We start from the raw sequence: 16,172 nt of genomic DNA, 5'->3' as shown, positions 1-16,172 counted from the left end.
TCCTACGCTTTATAGCTGCTTAAAGACCAGTGTAAAGAAAATACGTTGTCCGAAGTGATATATGTGATGACGATGCATTGCAATTCGACATATTCACACAGATACAGGCGATGGCAGTCAAATTTAGACATGAATTTACTTCAGCTGTTTTTCAGCTGGTCCACTAGTAGAAACGAAACTGCTTATATGGCTTTCTACGGTTTTACAACTACCAGAGCTACTTCAACCGTATAAAGACAAATGAGTAGTTTTGTTTCTATGAGTGGACCAGCGAAAAATCAGATCAGCTGAAGCAGATTCACGTCTCAATTTGCCTGACGTCCACTGTAATAAACTGATATTAAAATTGAAGGTCCAAGGGGACTTTCGAATAGTACTTCTTTAGGGATTACAATTTTAATTGCAGGGGGAAATAACAACAGAAAATCCTGTCCCATTCGCTCATATTCTCCCGTCATTCGTTCATATTTTATATTCATCCGCCTCATTTCACTCGCTCATAATTCATTCATTCGACCATATTTTCACTTCATTCGGTCATATTTTGTCCTCGTTCGTTCCACTCATTCGATCATATTTTCCTTCGATCGCTCCAACGGCGAATGTTGCCTGTCCCGCTAGGGGTGACGCACTTCTGGATTAAATGGATTTAATGGAAGTGCGTCAACCCTCGCTGTCCCGCCTTTCGCTCTTATTGTTTCCCCCTCGCAGGAATGGAATTAAAATAATTCTTTCAGGGATTAAATTTGGGATTACACAATGATATAAGGGTTTATCGGTCAGCTGAGCAATCCATACTACTATGGGAGCGACGAAAACCGTGAGAGAAATTGTGATGTTGGATCTGACGAACTTGCCATCCTGTAATTTGCATTTCTACATCACAAATGTATTTTAATCCGCAACTTTAATCCCACGAGGGAATTAATTTGTTTGTAAGAATAAATAAGCTAAGCTGGAATTAAGAACTAATTGCAGCAGTGGCAACGTCGTCGACTGAAGTATCGGGAGGCCTGATCGGAGGTCTCAGGTTCAAATCTCGTTGGACAGATAAAATCATGTATTATTTCTCATTTCTGGACACTGTGAAAATTACTGGTAAAAATGCTGACCAAATTTTTTGATATTTTCAAAAAGTTCTAGCTATTGCCCTAGGGGTGTTTTGGAAAGCTCCTCGACAGGAGACAAAAGTCTGATTTCGAAATATGTTAACAGATCTCACGGCATCTCCAAATTTATGTATTTTTAACTAAGGTACCGAAAGATTAAAATGTAATCCCTCTACGACCTAATGATTAGAGGTTAAATGAAAGTAATTCCCGATGGAATTAAATTTTAATTCCAAAAATGATTAAAATCAATGTCCACATTTCGATCTGTCCATTCACACATCAAAATCAAAACGACTCGATTCGCTACACCCTGTATACGAAGCATAGCATGTCAGTGTCAATCAAGTTTTATAAGATTTCGAGCAAATTGAATAACCCTTCGAATAATAAATTCGATTCGAAATAATAACCCCACACAAGTTGTATCGCGTATTGAAAACAAAATCATTTGAATTAGATATTAAAATATGGTTATACAACTGTCTATATATATGCGTATGCTAATATTATCATCACCATCATCATCAGGATGGTATAAGTGCGCATACAATGTATCTCAAATCCCCCGTATTTCAAACAACATTTTCGTCTACTTAACATAAAAATGTATACAAAACAGAGCAAATTAATTTAAAATTTTCTTATTTTCCATCCATTACTGATACTGTGGATGATGTAAATTCATTTATATGCTATCATGGGCAAGCACACACGTTCAAATTATCAATTTTATTTTTTTATGCAAGACTCCTGCTGTATGATACATTTAACGGGGTCTGATAAATGCAGCACAACAGAGAGGGTTAGATTTTTGATATTAAAATAGCGAGCAATGTTATGATAAAGGGGTTGTTCGTCAATGACGTCCACATTTTGTGTTCGGCATAGTAAAACGGGGCAAATGTGTGTATAAGCGCAGGAAATGCATTCCTTGTCCATTTGTTGCCCATGTGAAGAACTTGAACGAACTAATTACCGAGTAGTTCCCAGTCAATTAAGTGATTTCCAGTAAATGATATTTTAACACAAAATTTGAATTTTAAAAGTCTTCGATTGTCCCAGTCCAGGTGATGATATTTTGGCGCAAAATTTGAAAATCCTTTAGAGAATTCAAATTTTGCGCCAAAATATTATCACCTGGACTTGGACAATCGAAGACTTTTAAAACTCTACATACAACGAAATTAACGAATTATCACAAAAATGTGATAATTCCTAATTTTTGATAATTGTAAAAAATCTCAAATATGTTCCGAACTAAAAAACCACTGCAAGATCAAAGTTTACGACGAGAGCAAAGTGGAAACCGCTCGATTTGGAATTTATTTTTTGTCGCCGAGGTGAACACAACGATTTAAATGAGTGCATGGTGTTATTACTGATTCATCTCTATACGAAACGAAAACATCAATTCGTTAATACATTTCGAAAGCAAAAGCAAAGTGATAGTTCACATGAGAAAAATTCTATTTTCTCCCCCTCGAATTTTTATATGAAAGTTAAAAGTTCCGCGTTGATTAGAACAACGACCATAACGGTTGTATAGAGCTCAGCAATGCCTATCACCAGAAACCTGATTTGGCTGTGGCAAGCTGCTGTGTTGGCTTAAATTACGCTTTTTTTTTGTTTAGGTCAGAAGTGAAATCTCCATAACAAAAATAGGTATAAAATTCAAATGACAATCAATATTTCCCCCTTACCGTTCTGATACTGTTGACAATGCCACATTTTGTTGTTCCAGTACTTTTCCTTGTTTAAATACGCCTTCCTCTAATATTGCATGCGCTTTCCTAACCATTGGCAATGTTTTCATCAATTTTCGAAGCTGTTGCTCCTCAGACATTTCGTCCATTTCATAAATTTCATTTTCACTATTACCGTTACCGAACTGGAGAAAAAGTCGACAAACAAAACGCTATTTTGTCCCAGCTTTTTGAGTGGAGAGAAGAAGGTTTTATTAGCCCAGTAGAATCCGATTATAAATGGTTTTTCACCACCCAGTTACGAAAAGTTACGCTTTCGTTGCTGTTACTGACAAAAACGTTGCTTTTTAGGCACAATATTGATTTGTCACACTCGGCCTACGGTATCGTTTATTTTTTCTAGCCTCCGCTGAAACTTCGAAAGCCTTTGTTCTCTCACGCTACAAACAACACCCTCGAAATGCAATTCCAGACTTTTTTTCCCCTCGGTGAACAAATAACTATTTTATGCACATGATGATATTGTTACACTCTGGCTCGAGTTTCAATCTACACATCCAGCATCCAGTGCCTAAAGAAGCATTTATTACATCGAGTGCAAAGTGATTTATTAGGCACCAAATGAATTCGTCTTATACGCACTCACATTTTATGTCAAAATAATATGAAAATGAGTGCGTTTAAGTACGAAAATCAAATGTGTATGTCCTCCGGACGGACAATAGACCATACCTGTCTGTTTTACACTTTCATTGTTTTATGCAACATAGTGAACAGATACATTTAAAATTCGCAGTTTTCAGACATTATGGTGCTGAGTTGCATAAATTACTATTTTGTGAACGAGCGATTTCGCAATTCTGGGATATAATCATCACCTTTTCATGCATCCATTTAATGTCGTTTTGAGGGGTTTTATTCCACTGTATTTCCGGACGATAAGAACTTGTGTGCTACTTTCGATCAAAACCATCAGATAAAGATTTTAATCTGTTACTTCTGTTGTTTAAACAATTGGTTAGTGTTAAATACCAAATCTTGTACTTCTTTAGTTTTACTGTACGTTGTACAATAGAAGAGTACCTCAGCTAGAGACAATCGTTCAATAAATCAAATATTGATTGAAGTCGTTGTCGGTAACAGATGATTAGACGTTTTCTGCTGTAAAGATAATAGCACGGCTTACAGCTGTTAAATTTCGACTTGTCCGAATTTCTAAATTCGTCTCTTTCAATCCGTTTTTATTTCGTAATTGGATTCCTAAAATTAACGAAAACTTCGACAGTATTCGATCATGCGAAATAAATCAGTTTTAGTATGCGGTACTGGGTGTATGAAACAATTAATATACATAAAAAACGGGCAAACTTTCTCTTAAATGATTTCGATATACACGATGCAACGTACACAGAAATCATATGATCGAAACAAAAAGAAAAAAATTTTTAGTACTATTTGTGTAACCAAATAAAAAAGGGTGCCGTAGTTATATTCTGCCCATTTTACGCCGTAGGATTGTAAATTATGCGAGTTTTTCGACAGACATGAATGCATGAAAATATATTCTAAAATGAATATCAAATTTGGTTCGCGATGTGTTTATGGGTATGGGGTGGTTGGGTTGAGTCAACCGAACTGAATTCGCTGTAACAAACTAATGTAACAACAGAATGATTTTTTCCTATCTCTCTCTCTCTCTCTTCCCCTCTATCTCTGTTAATTTTAAGCAAGGCAATTAAAACCGTTTTTAATTAGGTACATTTTTGCGACGGTAATTTTTCATTTTTAATTTACTTTTAGCTCGTTGTTTCGCTGCACGGTTCATTTTTATGAAAAGTTCTGTCATTGCGAAAAGAAAAAGTTTCCAGAAAAATATCCGAACATTGTTTCGATGTGGAACTGGGGGGATATTATATTTTCGATTCGCGTCGGCCAATTATAAAGTTTGATGAATGGAAACGGTTTTTTTTCGCACTCGCTGTGTACTAATTAAACCAGATTCTGCGAAGCACAGAAATTGTTGCTTGTTTTCGTTGGGTGTATTTTCCAAGCATCTCTACAACCAGCCTCGGACTATGTCCTATGGGCATTCGGGCGACGCGTAAAGGGATTTTTCATTTATTGTAGGAATGAAGGGCAATGAGGGATTCTTACAAATTTTCTTCATACAAAATGGCCTTTTCGTACCAACTCCAGCGCTGGTTGTAGTGCGTTGATATTTTCCATTCGCAGACGAGTTTGTAAATAAACACACAAGAGAAAGGACACCATATCCGACAATAAACACCATCCGTATTGATTTGTCAACATTCATCGCATTTCGATTCAACTGAATTTCCCATTTGGCCACTTTTCGTATCGATAGTCAATTTTGCGAGCTTTACACACAAATATACATGTTCGTTTGTTGCTCAACATTTGAACGTATAATATAAATGATGAATACACACAGCAGTATCAGTCGAAGATATTGGGAATATTTTGTTGACTGCAAAATGGAGCCATGATTCATTATAAGCAATAAATTAGTATTCAGTTCAACGAACACCAGATACCTAGCGAAGTGAAAGATGTTGTTTGTTGGTTTCTGGCAATAATGTTTCGAATATATTTTTCGTAGGTAACATATCGTGATTGTTTCGGGGATAGAGGTTACAAGAGAAACTATTTTTTAACGGATTGAATTGAATGATCAACCAAAACCAATTTAAATCTGAAAAATCGATTCACAAATCTTGCTACATAAGTCATATATGCTTTTGGTACAAGACAACATCCGGCCTAATAGAACCAATTTTAACGCTACACGCAACGCACCAGCACGCGCGTATCCAATTTTAACGATACCACAATCGGACAGTGTATCATATATTTGACTTACACTTCTAAAAACGAGTTCATGCAAAGATCATAATTTTTGTGTCAATATCAAGCGCCGTGCGCATACTTGGTGCGTTGCTTTGTGTTGCACACGGTATAACTGTTCCAAGGCTGTAACTTTGGGGAGGTAATGCAGATGCAGATACGTGGGTGACGCACCACCTTTCATACAAAAAATTCACCACGCCATACAAGTTCAATTTTGGTGAATTGGTTTGTATGGAAAACGTGTGTTCCCGCGTATCTAATAAAATGGCGATCTGCATAGCCTCCCCAGAGTTTACAGCCTTGTAACTGTGACAAATTGCACTGTCGATGGTTCCACTTTTCTGTGGAACAAAAGTAATGGGACCATAGGAACTTTCAGAACTTTCGGGAATTTAAAAATTTTCAAGAACTTCCAAGAATCAATTTCACGAAAATAGGCACTAGGGTGGCATTTGCCTTATTTATATTGTGACCGTTCAACTACACACCCTAATTCTTCCATCTTTAATCTGTATTTCAATCAACATTTTTTTTGGAAGCGTTATTTTCAGAGGCTCGAACATAGAAAATCTTACATTTCCTTAGAATACTCGCACGATAGGCTGATATATCATCTATTGTCGACAATGACTGAAGAAATCAGCGACGATCTCTCGCTTGTAGCGATGTCTTGCATCGCAAAATTGACGTTGAAACAAATGAAGTAACAGATTTTGTGACTTGCGGTAGAATTTTCTGTGATTGAAAGTACCAGTTGAGGAAGATCATTTGAGATTACATCTAAACGAAAGCAGAGGAATAAATTCTGATTTGATTAGACCATCTTTATTCTAATGTGGCTGGGCAAAGCATTGCTCTTAGCAGTACAGAGTACAACCCGTATGTCAGACGACAAATTTTGATACATGCATCCGTGTTTTAACCAAAACTGTAAACTTTGGGGAGGTCACGCCTTGGTTTTAACGACAACATGTCTTAACGAAAGAAATGCAAAGCCCATCGGCCGCCAGATATGTTGCATGTGTTAATGCTAGGAGCAGTGCTATTCGCTGAGTGAAGCCATTTCATTGACTTAAGCAAAATTGATAGTTACGGAATTATAACTTCCATGATTTCAGTCCACTACATTCTCATCAATCCGCCTGCGATATCCTATGTGGAATTAATTACATTGAAATCGCATACAACGATGGAAGTTCTAATCCCGCAACGGGGTAACAACAATCTATTAATACTGTGTGCACGCAGCAAACGGCTAATAACTGAGCGATTTATTACAAAACTTTTGTGAATCAATTAAACCAAAGAAAAAAAGCTCAATCAATTTCACGGAAATGGCTGGCTATATACACCACACAGTTCCATGTTTTCCCACAAATCATTTCAATTAATGAATTTTCATCACATCCACATCAATCTTCATACGCAGTCGTTTCTCAGTTAATATCATCGAATAGAAACACGTAAAAGCAGAAATTATTATACCAGCCGGAGGAAACGTGAACCTATATACGAATAATTAATTTTTCTTTGCCATATTATGTGTGCTGTGGAAAAACAAGAAGAAGAAGAAGGAAAAAGAAGTCGAGGCGAACTCACATCTTCATAATCCCTCTCGGAATGGTGAAAGGAAAAATGAAACCAATTTTCGTTGTGCCTTGTGCGCCTGTAACCCCTGTGCACAAGAATTTATTATTCCGCTTTTTATTAGCATTGGAAATATGAAAATTTGTTCTGTTTTATCGCTTATTGATTGGATTAAAGGGTCAAACATGTGTTGCATATTTAACATTATTATATGTCGATATCGTCTGGAGTCGTTCTTAAATAGATAATGGAATGAAAGAGGCAGCTATGTCATCTGTTACCGACAAATCCCATTAAAATAAACGATGAGCTTGCGTTGATGTAGTATTATTTAGCACGCAAAATGGATGTCAAAATTGTTGAAGTACAAGATTTTGTGTCGTTTTGAAGAACATAATTCGATAAAACGAAGTAACCAGACTCGATATTTATGGTACAAAAACTTAATGGAGATCGTTATCACTACCTAGATTTTCATTTCGTCATAGCCAATACTCTCTCTAGCAAACAAACTTCGTTTTGACGCTTTCAAAATACCAAATTATTCCTTTGTTTGTAGAATCATTTACTGTTGCTAGGTTGCTAGAGAGGATATTGCCAGCAATGAAAGTATACTCTGTGGTATAATGTCAAAATTTGTATGGAGAGGAGGAAATAGCTGTTTCATATAATGAAACTCACCTCTCAATGAAAATTTCCTCCGGTTTGTATGGATAGACCTGTCTTGTAAATTCATTTATTGTCAGAGCATATACTCGGATGTACGACAAGTTTGATGGAACAATTATTTGAGTATGGTTTACACAGAAATTTTTAGATGTTAGATAGGTACCTTTTTTAGCGAGTTTAAAGGACTCGGTAGGGAATTACGCACTAGCAGCTTTATCTTTTTTCGACATTTGTAGTTAAAATCTGCTAACGACAGCGACAACAATAATATGCGATGAACTCTAACAAGGGCTCTATATATAGGTGGGAAAAGTGCTGTAAAACTACTGAAGTAGAAGATTTCGGGTTATATCAAAACCTGTAACAGATTCAGTGATTATTATGTATCTACTGTGACATGTTTACTGTGGAGTGATTACTAAAAAAGCTCCGAAATTGACAAAAAGCTGCTGTACTATGCTAAGCTGCTGAACTATGCTAAGCTGCTGTACTATACTCAGCTGCTGTACTATGCTAAGTAGCTGTGCTAAGCCGCTGTTCTATGGGCTGCTAGGAATCTCGCGCCGCGTCATTCACAATAATTCACATTTTGACACATTTTGTATAAGGAAGATGTCACTTTGTGAGTTATTGTGAATGACGCGGCGCGAGATTCCCTAACACCGTTCTATGCTAAGATGCTGTACTATGCTCAGCTGCTGTACTATGCTAAGTAGCTGTACTATGCTCAGCTGCTGTACTATGCTCAGCTGCTGTACTATGCTAAGCTGCTGTACTATGCTAAGCTGCTGTACTATGCTAAGAAGTAGATTCACACCAAGTAAGCATGAATTTTTTTTTTCAATGCTAATGCTAGAAGAAGTGCTATGCTAAGGAGCAGCGCTTTGCTCTATTCGATCCTCCTATTTCGTGGGAAAACGAAAAGATCATGCTATTTAGTCCAGCGAATAAATGAAGAAAATTCGGTTAATCGTTTTCCTCTGGTTTTACATTTCCCGGTTCCATTTCCCAGTTTGGTGTCGGTAAAACGTGAACAGTCTACAAAATTGTCCACGAATAATATGTAAACCAGTAACTGACTCGAGCTATCGATTTCAAACAATCGACTCTCGTTATTTTCTCAATTATTTGTCTCTCATCAGCTCGCTATATAAAGCCACTGAAAATTCCCCCTTTCATCTGGTGTGGTCATAAAACTACATTTTGATTCGGATGGTCAATAAATCAGCTGCCGTTAAGAAGGTAAGATGTATGATGATTGCCCATCAATTTCTACCCTATGCTGCAGCTGAAGTGCTTAACGCTTAATTTACAGGAAAAGCAGGAAAAAAACGTTGAACCGCTACCAAATAGATATAAAGAGAATAAATGCGGTGGGGATGGGAGAATGGATTTTTTTTGTAGCATGTTCAACGTGTGACTCGCTGATAGTGTACACAGAGTATTTTAATGTATAAAACATCAATTAAACTTTGAATTGAAAATAAATTTTACGTTAAAAACATTCATTTCAGAAATTGTACACTCTTGTTGCTGAAACAGCAGAAAAATAAAAAAAACAATTCGTCCGTCTACCGTAGAAAATCCGATTCAAAGTGCAAGTTAAGGGAAAAAGGTTTTATTTCCAGGCATTTTTTTTCGACGATTTTTTTTTTGTTTTATTTATTTAACTTTTTTATATTTTACGGAAAATATTGCAAAACTTGAAAGAGAAAATCTATATAGCAAATGCGATTTCTCTGACTATTATATGTACAATAGCTATGCTTTCATAGTTCGCAATACGAAAAATTTTCAGTCTCGCTTGGGCTATACAACATACATATTCCACACAGCACTGGATCTATATCTCCATATACAACGTTACGTATCTATATCGCCGTGTGTTATAGAGATAGACAACCTAAACCTATATATACGTATAGATCGAAACACATCACAGCGTACCGTATATACAAACCAATTTCCAACTATATAATACGAAAATGTTGTTTCTCGTACATTATGTACCAGAAAAGGTTATGTATAATTATAGATTGATGGTGAAAAAGAGATGCAGCTCGCACAAAGAGCTCGCGCTCCCTGGACCGTCGTGATGGCAACGCTCTGGGTTTATGCTCTGACGTCACCTCATGAGGGAATGAGTGTGCTTCGGTGTGTGAGGGGTGCGATGGGTGCCTCAAGGGATATAATACGGTGTGTACTATTTCTGTTTGCGTCTGTATATGTCGATATATTTATCCATTTTTGCCCCGGTATACTCTCACACACAGTGCGCGCTACAATATAAAATGAATAAAAAGCAAACTTCCTTCCATGATGTATATGTAATATGCATAATATGGAATTTTGTGTTTGTACAGCGCATTTTTTTCGGTTGGTTTTTTTTGCTTCATCATTTTCTTGTATTTCTGCTCTTTATAGAAATTAAGCTTGTTAGCATAAATACAAAGTTCTTAATCTTGTTTTGATAATTGGCTGTAAATCTTGTTTCTTGCTGGAGCTATGTGTTTCCTTTAACACAATAATTTTCGTACTCCATTAACTAGTTTTTCTCTTTTTTTTTGTAGCTCAAGAACTGCCCAGCCAATCTAGTGTTGAAATTACAAGAAGCGAAAGAAAATGGAAATTTTCTTGTCGAAAGCTATTCATATAAAGACGATTTGGTGTTCTCCAAAACAAAATTCCATTTGATAGATTTACAAATCTGTAATATAAAATTCGATGATAGGAAGAGACAAGGCGATCCCAAGTATAGAGAGAGTGAAGATAATGTGGATCTTCAGCGGATCACAACAAATACGGAACCCAAGTTTGGGTGAATTTAAGTGCAGCGTCTTGTGTGTAGCGATAAAGATTCCTATAGAATTAATGGAATGTGGTGAATGCGAGGGGCAAACCACTCAAGAGAATTGTAAATGAGTTGCAAAGAGTTGCACGCGAAAAAAGAGTTGCATCGGAGTTGCACGCGAAAAAAAGGAGTTGCACCGGAGTTGCACGCTCAAAATAAGTTGCAAAAGAGTTGCATTGGAGAATAAAAAAAGAGTTGCACGCGGAAGAAATGAATAATAAATGTTATTCAAACGATTACTTGAACTACAAATAGTGAACACTGTTCACTGAACGTTATTAATAAAGAGCAATGAAAGAGAGAAAATAGAAAGTTATTCAACAAGTCTTGATATGTCAAAATTTGTATGTAAAAGTCCGGTTTACTAGGAATAAACCAGTTCATTTAAGTGAGCTCGATGAGGGCACACTATTTTCTACATTCTCTTTCACCACTGCAAAATTTTTTGATCAAATCAACGCACTTCAAGAAAAAGTGTTTCGAGTGACAGCTGTCAGCCTGCCAAATTTTTTTACAGTGCCAAAATTTATATGATACACTGTCGACTTTAAGTGCTCTATTGAGAGTATTGCTCATGCTTGAAGTGCCTTGAATATATGCCCGTTTTTGACAAAAATAGAACAATCAGGATGAGAAAAATTGAATTTGAATGCCCGTCCATTGATTTTGCATTCCACATCGTTGAAATCAATGGGATTTGCCGATAATTTACCGATAATCGTTGTAAATTTTACCCTTATCGGTTCAATTGAATATTTTTGTCGCTCCTTAGGAACATCGATGTCAACATTTTACAATATCTCTATTAGGAACGTTTAATGTTTTTCCATTTTTTTTTTGTTTTTAACGAATGTTGTTGATTTTCTTTACATTTTTTGGATGAAAACAAGTTAAATACGAAATGAGTTGCAAATGAGTTGCAAAAGAGTTGCACAGAAGAAGAGTTGCAACGTGAAAAAAAAGAGTTGCGTCGGAGTTGCACGTGAAAAAAAAGAGTTGCAAATCGAGTGGTTTATGGTAATACCATAAATTTTGAAAAAAGAAGAAAGTATTTCACCGCTGCAAAAATCCTATTTAAATAAACTTACGCTGCACTCGACCTCACCCGAAACTAGGGTTCCGTAGTTTTTTGCGGATTTTGAATTTTCCAAAAAAATATTTTCTTCAAGTTGATTTCTCACACTATCTGTAGTTATACATTTTTGTGTCGCCCACCTCCGTGGTTGCCTTAACCTGTTCTTTCAGAACCTTGGTTCATTTCAATCATTTTATAGTATTAAACTCAGTTACTGCCATAAACGTTTTCATTATATCGACATTATGAAGTTAGTTACGTTTTGCATAAATTTCTGTCATTACTTTCACGCGCGTCAGATTACTGTGAACATTCGTTCCTTGTCCGCAACTATAATTTGCAGTATTTCAATTAATCTAAAGATCAAAGATCCATCGTAAGTAAATCCATTGTAGTAGATCCGGTCGACTGATCGACTAAATTTTCCGTTGTTTCGAAAGCAGATCAATAAGTCATTCGCTTGGTTGGAGCCGTGCAAAAAACTATGTCGAGCCCAGATCAATACAACAACAACATCCTAGATCTCAACGATGATTGCTTCTATCATATCTACGAATTCTTGCCAATACTTGATTGGTGTTCTCTACGCGACACATGCACCCGCTTCCGCACAATTGCTGATTATTCATTTGAGAGACGAAGTGAAACATTCGAGTTGACAAAAATAGACAGTTCGCGCAAATTGGTCATCTCAGAAGTGCAACGTGTTCTAAGATGTTTCGGCACATTCATGAAAAAATTGTCGATCAATAAAGACCATTTTGGTTGGCGTGCGAATTGTACAGAATTGATGCCGTATCTCGATCGCTATTGCCAGTCGTTACTCGACCTGGAAATTGTCAGGGTCGTTTTCAATCAGGCGACGATCAAACAATGCAACAGACTGTTTTCGAACTTACATCGATTGGTGATAAATAATAGATATCTCGGCGAAGAAGCTTTGTCTGATTGCTTGGCTAAGTGCACATCATTGACAAAATTGGAACTTATTGGCTTGTCTGGCACATATGGAAATAGTTTAGCACACACTCGCATCGAATCGTTAAAATCATTTGAGATGAATCGCTGTTCTGATCTCAGCTATGAAGCGGTCAATAGATTTCTTACCATAAACTGTCAACTGACGCAAGTCAAATTAATTGATGTACGATTTCTGCATTGTCACGATTCGGACACCATCCTCGACGATGTCGCCAATAAGTTGCCGAAATTGGAGACTCTGAGTTTGCGCTTCAACAGAACTTTCAAGCCGAACATTTTATCTGTGACAGGAATGACTTCGCTCAAGAAACTCGAAGCTGATGTAGAGCGCGTCGCCGATAACATTGTGAATCAACTGCTAAGTGGCCTGGCCGTTCACAAGAGCATCGAAGATCTTCATTTGGAGCAGTTCAAATGTACTGACGAGTCGATCGGACTGTTGACTTCATTGAAAACTTTGAAAATACTGAAGCTCACAAAAACGAATCGATTGGATGGGAACCAATGTAAGAGATTAGCATCCGGATTGGCTGGCCTAGACGAGATTCATGTTTTTGAATGCAAAGACACTTCGTTCAATGACGTCAAAGAATTCGTTGTACATATCCCGAATTTAAGGAGAATTGTATTCAATCGTGCTAAAGAACAACGTGGACCATCAATTGTGCCAGAAATGTTTTGCTCGTTGGTGGTAATTAGGAAATGCCAAGTAGCGAAGAAAATTTTATCGATTTGTCTGAACGATAACGACTTGCGTCAAATCCAAAATGAATTCAAATCGACTGGAATGGGAGACACCATTGCTGAGCATGTACACGTTGTGAAGTTGTTACCGTTGGATGAACAGCATCGGAGGACCGTATCCGAGGACGGGAGTGATGATTTATTAACCTTTAGTGAACATGACTCTAGTTTCGAAAGAGTAGGTATTTGCGGAGAATTCTGGTGTGCAACAGGTCTAAGTGATACCAACTATAAGCATAATTTTTAACGCAGACCGAGGCCATGTTACGTGTATGACAACAATTTTTGAAATAAAATTCTACGACAAACTCTGACTTTTCTTCCGACCTATTATATTAGTTAACCGATCCCAGTAAAAAAAAAAATCCCGCAAGTGCAATTTCATATTTAGATGATTGAGCATATCCGACAACCACTCTGGAGATTTCGCAGTCGGTGCCCAAGCTCACAGAACAATGTACATATCTCGGAAAAAGAGTTTCCGCGATTCATTTTCTTAATGATATCTACTACATTTCGAATACCTTTACTTATAATTTACTTGAGCTACAATGTAGACAGTCCACGGTGAGCTTGAAAAAAGTCTGAATAAAAAAGTCGTTGCATACGAAATATTTTTGTGGATGATTATTTAGGACCATGCGACGAGTTAATATCAATAATTAAAAAAAAAAGTTAACGGTACTTTTTTGAGAAAAGTCAATTTGAAAATATTGTCAACTTTACTGAAACTTTTTGACTTGTGAAAGTCAATATATTTTGATGCCACATTCACCACTTGATAGCCTTGATATTCAGGTCGAGTTAGCAGGTCAAAGTCAGGTTTCAGGTCATTTCAGGTCATGATATGAATTGACCTGACCTGAAATTTTCAGGTTGACCTGACCCGACAGTAAGCCTTACGCCACAACCTTCAACTTTCCGGGCTAATGATCTATCATAGATCATCTTCAAGATACGGTACCTTCAGACGTAACCTCACTTAAGTTTCGTTAAATGTTTCGTTCATTCATTAATTTGTATGAGATTTTTTTTGACGTGGATGGCATTTTAAACGGCCTTTAAGATGATCTATTGAGCTACCGTGGACATTTCAGATCTAGTTTTGAACTGTTATTTCAAATACTACGTCACAGCTCATATAGTATGCTTTACACACTAACTCACATGTGACGCTGTGGCCTATTGTTATTTACTGTGTGGCTGTCTCCCCTCAAAACACTTTACAAGACCACTTTAACCGGAGGCTTATTGCAGTCGTTAAATGACTCTTTGTTTTCCATCATGAATACTAGTTCGGTTTCAGAGGGTTCGGATACTATATTAGTATGTACATACATGGAGATCTGGTTGATATCGACGACTGAAAGCTTTGTCTAGCGTCCTCTTAAAATAATTTACTTTTATATGGAAATTAAATACTGTACGACTCATGATATGCAGGTTATTGCGACTAGGAACGGTTTGACCACCTCCGCACCGAACTTTATAATGCCATTTAATGTCACTTAGCTGTTTCTTTTTTACTTTTATTATAGTTTGAACATTGCTGCATTAACGTAATTCGTATTCATAAGTACACACCTGAAGCAAGTGACAGTGACTAAATTTTTTTGTGAAAAGCATTTTCTTTGTAAGATGAGCATTACGAGTACGGAAACTTTGCATCGAAGCGAAATACCATTCTTGTTTCACCGTCACTTTAAAGTGAACAAAACAAAGAAACAAATGCAGGGAAAATATAAACTTTTTCCTTTATTACTTTCGACGCGGAATGAAGTGCGGTTTAATTTAGGTGACACAATTCACTTGCAAAGAAACTTTTTCCATTCACAAATTTAGCATGCAGACGCAAAAATAAAAACATTTCTGAGATTTTTAGTGGATGAAAATCCTATAGAAATGTGAACTCGAATTGGATTTGGAAAATAAAATTATTCTAATTCGATTTCGGTCAATTTACCATTACACGGACGATAAGCGACTAATTTTGGGAAAGCATTTTCCTCCATTTTCCTACAATTTGCCAAATGTTCAAAAAAAAACTCTTTTTTGGAAAAATTGAGGGAATTGTGAGAATATTTTCCTGAATTTTCCCACATTTTCCTACATTTTTCTCAGTTTTCCGTGGTCACCTCAAAACTCTTAATAGACCAGTGCCCTGCGTGCTTTTGAGTCCCTAATACGGCTTGAACCAATACTCTCTCTAGCAAAAAAAATCTCAGCTCTCTGTGTCAAATTCACACCTTATTTCTTTGTATTCTACAAACACTAAGCTACAGTTTGACTGACTACGCTGTAATGCACATGTAAATTCCAAAGGCTACTTGATTCTAAGCTTAATAAAAGTAGTTCGGTTGCTAGAGAGGGTATTGCTTGAACCCTACGCCATTTTGTTACATTGCCAAGTGGCCAGTGTGAAAAACATTTGTTCTAAGACTTTTTGATTTGGACACTGGAAGGGCCCTAACGATGGTAAACCCGCTCGGCCACCACACGTCGCAGAAAATCGAAATCGGTGCCAAAATGTTGATATTAGTGCCCAATGACGAGTGAAATTTTAAAATAAAATTTTGATGCAA

General features: G+C 36.8%; 1 protein-coding gene across 2 annotated transcripts; it reads left to right on the top strand.

Moving 5' to 3' along the window:
- The first annotated feature begins 12,154 nt into the window (after positions 1 to 12,154).
- Positions 12,155 to 13,892, top strand: LOC119075329. Of its 2 annotated transcripts, none has more exons than XM_037181753.1 (2): positions 12,155 to 12,241; positions 12,309 to 13,892. In XM_037181753.1, exon 2 carries the CDS (start codon positions 12,350 to 12,352, stop codon positions 13,835 to 13,837), a length of 1,488 nt encoding a protein of 495 aa, XP_037037648.1. In that variant the 5' UTR covers positions 12,155 to 12,241; positions 12,309 to 12,349; the 3' UTR covers positions 13,838 to 13,892. The 2 variants fall into 2 exon arrangements, with proteins under 2 accessions (XP_037037648.1, XP_037037649.1); XM_037181754.1 differs by having other exon boundaries at positions 12,306 to 13,892.
- Positions 13,893 to 16,172: the final 2,280 nt, after the last annotated feature.

The sequence above is a fragment of the Bradysia coprophila genome, unplaced genomic scaffold, assembly GCF_014529535.1.
Source record: "Bradysia coprophila strain Holo2 unplaced genomic scaffold, BU_Bcop_v1 contig_200, whole genome shotgun sequence".
NCBI classification, from domain to species: domain Eukaryota; kingdom Metazoa; phylum Arthropoda; class Insecta; order Diptera; family Sciaridae; genus Bradysia; species Bradysia coprophila.
This window is presented reverse-complemented; position numbering and strand designations above follow the sequence as displayed.